This window comes from Dermacentor silvarum, chromosome 4, assembly GCF_013339745.2.
Source record: "Dermacentor silvarum isolate Dsil-2018 chromosome 4, BIME_Dsil_1.4, whole genome shotgun sequence".
Lineage (NCBI taxonomy): Eukaryota > Metazoa > Arthropoda > Arachnida > Ixodida > Ixodidae > Dermacentor > Dermacentor silvarum.
Window position 1 is genome coordinate 180,208,836 of NC_051157.2, and position 8,953 is coordinate 180,217,788.

At 45.4% G+C, this 8,953-nt stretch overlaps 1 protein-coding gene across 1 annotated transcript in view; it reads left to right on the forward strand.

Moving 5' to 3' along the window:
• Nucleotides 1–8,377, forward strand: part of LOC119449083 (protein regulator of cytokinesis 1-like) — a 178,186-nt gene extending 169,809 nt beyond the window's left edge. The window contains exon 11 of the mRNA XM_049666243.1: nt 7,818–8,377. Coding sequence (XP_049522200.1) covers nt 7,818–7,964 — 147 coding nt within the window. The 3' untranslated portion in view covers nt 7,965–8,377. The remainder of the gene's footprint in view (nt 1–7,817) is intronic.
• The last annotated feature ends 576 nt before the right edge of the window (nt 8,378–8,953 follow it).

Consider the following 8,953-nt stretch of genomic DNA (forward strand, 5'->3'; position numbering starts at 1 on the left):
GCCGTCTTTCATCTCCCGCTGCGCACCGCGTTCCTTCTTTCATCCTTCGATGTGCTCGTTTGCTCGGTTACGATGGACGCCGACGCTAGCCGCAGGAACGGGTGCCTAGTCGTTGCGCTTTAAAAAAAACATTGCGCTTTCGCAAAGGCAGCATGGAGCTTTCTCTTTGGAGCTTCATGTTGACATGGAGCTTCCTCGCGGTTTTCTCGGCGTCAGCGTCTTTTTCAAGCGCGCGCCATTCTTACGATACCGTGCATTGGTGGAGCGGGATGGTGGAATCTGTGGAAAATAAACAACAGCGCGGGCCGTGAGCCAACAGAGACGCTTTCCTGGATAGCTCATACGGTCACAACTATAAACTTATGGGTTGATGGGTGGAATGGTTAATTTTGAAGCTTTCACTATACCAACCTTTCAGCATAACGAACAATTTGTCACGGTCACCTGAAGCACATAAGATTTCACTGTAATAGACATCAACACATCTGATTCTACAGGCGAAACATTGCGAGGGTGTTTGTATCCCAGAAATTGAACACTCATCGCAATGTTCCGTTAAAGCTCACCTGTAGACTCTGATGTGTCTGGTGCTACACGCCAAATCTAGTGAGAAAATTATTTACACAGCAGTGACCAACCGAGAATACCGATTCTGTATGCTATTGAATTATTAGAATGGAGCATTTCTTTTACATACTGATCCTTATTGTGTTTACGCACCTGACGGATGGTGCCGTACACGACCAGGATTGCTGGCGTCCAGGTGGCCATCACCTACATGTTGGACTTGCGCGGGGGGTATAAGTTTCACACAAAATTACTTACCTCGCAATCTTATGCAGCCAAGCAAATTTTTCCTCAACAAACCGGTGTCTTTGTGTCCTTCTGATAGATGAATTCAGATCAGCTTAGGAACGTCACTCATGCTTGCTGCAACACACCGGTGCCATCTTTATTTAAATGACCAGGGAAGCCAGACATGCACACCAGAAAAATAGACACAGCAAAAAACGACAATTTTCCTCAGCAAGCTTCTTATTTGGTGTGCAAAAAATCTTGAAAAAAAATCATTCGTACGTTTCGTTTTACGCTACGTAGCTTACAGATGTTTACATTCACGGACTATATGCCGTCGCGTAGTAAAAAAAATTCACCCTTGGACTCCGTAGATTAGGCTGCGCTGCCAGTGAAAATTGTCGTCAGATATAGTGCATTCTTAGAAATCAATCATTAACAATACATCGGTGTTACGCGGTGAAGCATAAACTATCTATAGCAGTGAAGCATACCAAGAATGTAAAGCGGCCATTTTCTCAGAACATAGTACGCACGTTAATTATAGCACGCGCGCGCACCCACTGTCCGACGTCACAGTACTAGCACTGAGACGCCTGATAAGTGTACTGGCAAGCCTTCAAGGTTTCCTCGGACATAGCTGCAGCGGTTCGAGCCCTTGAGGACAGTAAAAGGCATGGATTAATTTTTTAACTGCCTAATAACTATATTGAGTAAATACTCGTAGCTAATATTCCAGTAGATTAAAACAGTACTGCCATATTTTACAAGCTATATAAGCTGTCATATAGGAGGATCACAGTTAACTGTGCCGAATAAAGGTTGGAAAACGCTTGTTAGTTTAGGTTTATGCAAAATAGTTTCAAAATGCTGAAGCTTTTGTATCATTGTCATGACAAAAGGCGAAATTTGTGGCCCCATTTAGCTTAAAGCTAAGTACTACAATAGTGTTGCTTGTAAAAAACAACAAAAACGCTTTACACGCTTGTGTCTGCACAATGCTGTGTCTCGACTGCAGGGATCACTTGGCTCCTCGGCTCAGTTGTATATGTTCCTGCTGGAGCCTTTAGCACAGCAAAGTGGTACCATTCCACTGCCATTTTACTGTCACCAGGGGCGCGATCTTGTACGCGTTCCAAAATGGAACGGAGGCCGTCCGTTCCATCGAGCCGCACACGATTGGTCAATTTGAACCGTGAGCCGCACACGATTGGTAAACTTGAACCGTGACGATCAAATTCGCGCCCCAGTTTCATATAGTTACCATCACCTCGACGAAAGCTAATGGTTGTAGACATCACCAGCACAGTGCTTCTTAAAGTCTGGGAATGATGACTAGTGCAAGTATTTGCCCAAACTTTGCCCCTTTGGCTTCACACAACCAACCTCCTCGTCACTTCTTTTATCGTTTTACTGGCATCAGGCGCGGATCCAGGGGGGGTCCTGACCCCCCCCCTCAGATTTCTGCATCGCCCCCTCGCTGACAGGGGGATGGCCCTGTCGCAAAAAAATGGCTACCAGCATTCTTCAAAAGCATTTTTCGCGAGTACCAGTGATGTCAGCTATGTAGAAGTAAAGCTAGCTCGCTCCCAAGCTTAGTTGTATTCCATCAGGCTGTGGTGTCGCGAAGTTGCCTTAGTTATTTGTTCTCATGAACACCTTAGAGCTCCTGGCACCGGCGGTGCCTTATTCGTCCCGTCGGTGGCGTCGAATGAACGAGGGGACGTCCCTTTTGCCAAGCATGCCGATGTCCGCGCGAGCGCCTTCGCACCTGATCAACTTAGTTGCCCCTTGGGGTGTCATCGGTGGCCTCATTGGCTGTCATCGGTTCCTCGACCAACCTGCTTAATGAAAGAGATCACTTGCTGAAGTGTTCATATACACGGTTTGTCCGAAAAGTAATGTCAGTGATTATATTGTAAAGCGACTATACGTCGCAGCGCGCTAAGACTGTTTGGGATTGGTGGAGGGGGAAGTTAGCTTATAAGCACGCGCTGTCGCTCAGTCGTCTGCGACCATCTGGAGAGTAAGGACAAGGTTTTTGTCAACTCATTTTCATTTACCGTGCAAGCCTTATAGCAGCGCTCGTTGGAACAAAGGATTGCCATCGAGTTTTGTGTGAAACTCGGCAAGTCTGCAGTGGAAACTTTTCCCATGATAGAGACAGCTTTTGGTCATAATTGTTTGTCAGAACGTCAAGTTTACCGGGGGCACAAGGTCTTTTTAGAAGGTTGTGAAGAGGTCAGCGATGAAGCCCGCGCTGTACCGCCATCAACGACCATCATCGACGAAAATGTGACGCGCGCGAGAGATCTTTTGTACTCAGACCCTCGTTTGAGTGTCCGTTTAGTGGCACAGACAGTAAACATTCGAAAAAGTGCCGTTCACGAGATTTTGACGAATAATTTTCAGATGCGAAAAGTGGTGCGCGAAGATCTTGCGCAAAATGTTAACGGACGACCAACAATCGAGCCGAGTTGAAATGTGCCAGGAGGTTTGGGACTTGTGCGAAAGTGACCCCCACGTTTTGGACAATGTCATCACAGGTGACAAGACGGGTGTTTGAATACGACCCCGAAACAAAAAAGGCAAAGTGCCAAGTGGCACAGCTCGGCAACCCCTCGCCCCAAGAAGGCCACAATTAGCAAGTCAAAGGTCAAGACCATGCTGATTGTGTTCTTTGACATCAGTGGCCTCGTCCACCAGGAGTTTGTATTCCATGGCAAAACCGTGAACGCCACATTCTACGTGAAAGTGCTCAAGCGACTCAAACGAAGGATTCATCGCACCCGGCCTGATATCGGAGGCGATTGGAAACTTCACCATGACAACGCACCATGCAGCATGCACCGCCTTCCTCGTGACCCACTTCCTGGCCGATTGAAAGATGTCAACGGTTCTCCAGCTGCCCTACAATCCTGAAGTGGCTCTCCCAGGCTTCTTCGTCTTTCTCCGCTTGAAAATTCCCATGAAAGGACATCATTTCGCGACAGTTGGCAAAGTCGAAGAGGCTTGCACCAAGGCTCTAAAGGACATTACTAAAGAGCCCTACCGTGACGCCTTCGGTGGTTGAGAATCTAGCTACAAGCAATGTAATGACGCAGGAGGAGCCTACTTTGAAACATTTTATTGTGTTGTACCGGTCTGATCAATAATTTCTTTTTAGTCGACTCACTGACATTACTTTTTGGACAAACCCTGTATCGATAATAACAACAGCTAAACTAAGAACTACGCATGGGCAACTTTTTTAACTGTAGCACTCATTGTGATCACAGTTACACGTTGACAATATCCAATACGAGCACAGTACCGTTCGTACGGTACAAGTTTTTCATTGTAACTTCGCAGTTTTATTGCCGTACATTAAGCATAGTAGGGTCAAAGCCGCTGGATCCGTTTATCTGAGTGGGCGTTCTCGCGGAGCGGGGCGAAATCTCGAGCAGCGGCTGCGAAGTGGCATCAGCGGCCAACGCCAGCGCGCGGGCCAAGGGTGGCCTCGCGTGGATAGAGAAACGGGAGCAGATGCGCGCCTTGTGTAAAAGGATGGCGTCGCGTGGGAAACAAAACATGAAGACGCTGGCTCGCGCTCTCGGCTACTACACCACATCGTTCTTCTTGTAGGTGGCGTCGTGAGTCTGCATACGCGGTTATTCGCATATCATAAACAACCAGCGTAGTGGTTGCCGCGTTGGAGCTCCAAAGCGAACGAAGGTGTCCCAGCCGAACAGAAAGAATCTCCTTAAGGAAAACAAGGTGTCCCAACAGAACTCCAAAGACGGACCCGTGCTTACGCATTTATAACGAACCTGCAACAGATCATCCCAAATTTTATTTTAAGAAACAATACAGGCCAGATATACCGGGTGTTCAAAATTAAGCTTTATATTTTTCTTAAAATCAGGCACTGGGAGGCGCGTGAAGACCACCTGCGCAAATAAGTTATGTGGCCAGGGGGACACAAAGAGAGATAATTATCGCTGTCAGCAGCCGAATTGACTAAAATTGAATAATGAACTTTTTATTGACTGCAGTAAGAAACACGACTGCTTCTAAGTTTTCAATACAAACATACCCACTTACTGCAGTCGCCAAAACATAATTGTTCAATTTTAGTTAGTTGGGCTGCTCACAGCGATTATTATCATCTCACTTTGTGCCCCCCTGGCTGCATAACTTATTTGCACAGGTGGTCTTCGCGTGCCTCCCAGTGCCTAATTTTAAGAAAAGCATAAAGCTTAGTTTTGAACACCGTATATTATCAGGCACAGCCGCCAAGCACATGGCTGTATTGGGTAATGTACTTTTCCTATAATCTCGGATAAACCGATATCTGGCTTCGCTACAGGTCTTCTTCCTCTTTCTGGGGTTCTACGTGTCAAAACCAGTTCTGATTATGAGGCACGCCGTAGTGGAAGGCTCCGGATTAATTTTGACTACCTGGGGTTTTTTAACGTGCACTACAACGCAAGCACACGGGCGTTTTTGCATTTCGCCTCCATCGAAATGCGACCGCCGCGGCCGGGACTCGATCCCGCGATCTCGTGCTCAGCAGCGCAACACCTGAGCCACCACGGTGGGCTACAGGTGTTGCTCTAGCCGTATAAAACGCGGGTTTATCGTGAGCAGAAACGGTGAATTTCTGTAAATAACAAAGGCTACTATCATCATCATCATCATTGACAGAAGCTGACCCCCCCCCCCCCCTCTCAGAAAAAACCTGGATCCGCCCCTGACTGGCATATAATGATCGCATTCAGTGCAGATTCTAGCAGTCATAGACGCATTGCGTAATCAAAGAGTACAGGAGGCATACGTGAATATGGCAAATATCTACAAGGATTCCACAGCTACCTTGGTTCTCCACAAGAAAAGTAGAAAGTTACCTATCAAGAAAGGGGTCAGACAAGGAGGCACAATCTCTCCAATGCTATTCACTGCATGCTTAGAAGAAGCATTCAAGCTCTAAGAATGGGAAGGCTTAGGACTGAGGATCAACGGCGAATATCTTAAGAACCTTCGGCTTACAGATGACATTGTCCTATTCAGCAACAATGGCGATGAATTGCAACAAATGATTGAGGACCTTAACCGAGGGAGTGTAACAGTGGGGTTGAAGATTAATATGCAGATGGCAAAGATAATGTTCAATAGCCTGGCAATAGAACAAGAATTCAGTGTCGCCAGTCAGCCTCTAGAGTCTGTAAATGAGTACTTTTATCTAGGTCAATTACTCACAGGGGACCCTGATCACGGGGAAGAAATTTAGATGAATAAAATTGGGTTGGAGTGCATGCGGCAGGCATTGCCAAATCCTGACTGGGAGCTTACCACTGTCGTTGAAAAGAAAAGTGTACAATCACTGCATTCTACTGGTGCTAACAAATGGAGCAGAAACTAGGAGGTTAACAAAAAAACTCACGAACAAGTTAAACTGAACAAGTTAAACTGAACAAGTTAAACTGAACAAGTTAAACTGAACAAGTTAAACTGAACAAGTTAAACTGAACAAGTTAAACTGAACAAGTTAAACTGGAACACGTTAAACTGGACACGTTAAACTGAACACGTTAAACTGACACGTTAAACTGAACACGTTAAACTGGACACGTTAAACTGCACACGTTAAACTGCACACGTTAAACTGCACACGTTAAACTGCACACGTTAAACTGCACACGTTAAACTGGACACGTTAAACTGGACACGTTAAACTGGACACGTTAAACTGGACACGTTAAACTGGACACGTTAAACTGGACACGTTAAACTGGACACGTTAAACTGGACACGTTAAACTGGACACGTTAAACTGGACACGTTAAACTGGACACGTTAAACTGGACACGTTAAACTGGACACGTTAAACTGGACACGTTAAAATGACTGCTCTAAGAGCGATGGAACGAAAAATTGTAATCAGATGACGGTTTAAGCACGTAAAACTCATAATTTAACAAAACCTATGCAGGTTTAGGGACATGCAGATACTCATTGCAGTGAAACTGTTGAGGGGACTTCCATTAGTTTTCATGCGGCCACGCGACAGCATGTTCTATCAAATGTGAAATAGCAACACCACCTGCATCTGAATCGCGAATTCTTGCTTTAAAATTATAATTGATAATTACATTTCAAAAGGTACATTGCATTTGTCTCACTTGAATAGACAACCATCTGTGAATTTCTTTATGCAGTACGTAATTTTTGCTTCTGGCTTAACATTTTAATGCTCCTAGTTGGAGGTCAGTTACGAGTCTCTACAGCTGTGGCTGTGAAAGCTAGTGGCGTGGTCCAGCAATGCAGCATGTGTTTATGACATTATGTTGGTTTGTTTGCACTGAATATCTCGGTGAAAAAGACAGTTGGTTGTGTTAAAAAAAAGTCGGAGTTACGCCCGAAAGGAGAAGCATTCATAGCGATAGCAAAGTATTACACAACTACACTAATTAAGGTTCTTAGTTTTATCGGCCGTGTAAACTGCAGTAAACATTCGCCTAAAGTTAGTAAGCATGGTGTTGTGTGCGCACAGGCAAACATAAACAAATCTCGCTAAACAACCACAAACACTAGCTGTCACAACGCTGGCTTCAAGAGTGCGAACAGAGGTGAGCACAATCTGCAGCTCCAAACGTGCACAAAGACGGCACGCATGCAGCCACCAGACATCTCGACTTTCCCAGTCTTCGCAACCTCCGGACATTGCCTCCAAGATAGGGCGCACGCCCTGTCAAGGCCGAACAAGAGGAGGAGGTGCACATTCATCTGCCCCTGGCCCATGTGCACATTCGCTCATGGTACCGCCAATGCGATCATGGCAACACAGGCGACGATGCCTAAAATCCCCCTGTAGTATCCATATAATTGCTATTGCAATAAAAAGAGGAACCCACCAGCCTGCTTTCAGCTGCCACATAATTTTGACGAATAGTATTGTCGATAAAAGCCTGGAATATCCCCAAGATCCCAATGAAGTATAATGAAATTTGGTCATTAACGCTTTGTATATAATCTTCTTCCAGCAATTCCTGGCCCATAGAAGCAGGGTACAGCTCACCAGCAGTGTCCTTGCCGAGACGCCAAGGCCGTTCCAACCAGAAGCTGCGCTTCAAGCCATGCATCATGATTTAGACTTGACACTCACGGAGGAGCAAGTGCCTCCCCCGTAAACGATTCTTTTTTGTGTGTGTAAAAATCTTTTAATATATCCCCGCTTTTGTAAGTACACAACACTGCATGAAACATGGATACGGCATCGACACTTATGCCGTGTTTGTGTGAAGTGTGTTCTTGTCTGTTTTACATATGTTTCATGTATGCACAGCGGTCGCATGAGCACATTCCCGCATATTCAATCTGCTAAAATCTACTAACTTATGGACGCCTTATTTATGGCAGTGTTCGCTTTAATCCAATACTGCCAATGTAATACAAAAGCGTGGCATGAATTCAAACATTGTGAACACAGTAACGTTACATAACAAGAAGTGGGTGCAGGGCGGTTTTACAAACTTGGTATTTCTTTTAAATATCCTCAGTTTTAAGCTTGACTGTGGTTCTTTTACCTAGGGCTGCACCATAAAAATTGGAGGACGCTTAAGCTTCGCCTTTAAGAGTGGAACGCGATAGCGTTATCGGGCCCCGTTCGCATCGCATTTTTATTTCAGTGGGCTTCACTGCAACATGAAACGTGGCAAAGCCAGCTTACAAAGACCAAGCTTACACTGACCCCTTTAAAGTCGGCTTCACTTTTAAACAGAAATGCATTGCTGGGAAGACGTTTTTCCAGGGGCAATATAAGTCGTCTTATATTAATGTGAAGGCCCTAGCGCCTTCATTATTTTAATAATTGTTTGCTATTGCCCCGTCGCGCACGCGTGTCCAAAACGCATTAGGCAGGCGAAGTCCGAATTTGACCTGCCGAGGATGCTAGCGCCATCTGGATAGCATTTTCGCAAGTAATGTACCCGAGCGCACCGTGTTAGTATGGTATAAATGCTGGAAAAGGGGTTTGAGTTTCCTCCTAACAGAATTATGTTTTCTCGTACATTCACATTACAACACGATGCCACCATGTCTGTAGGTTGTGGTTAAGTCGTACTTTACCATTTTTGTGATGGATTTCACTGGGAAATGTCATTTTTTTTCTCACCAAAAC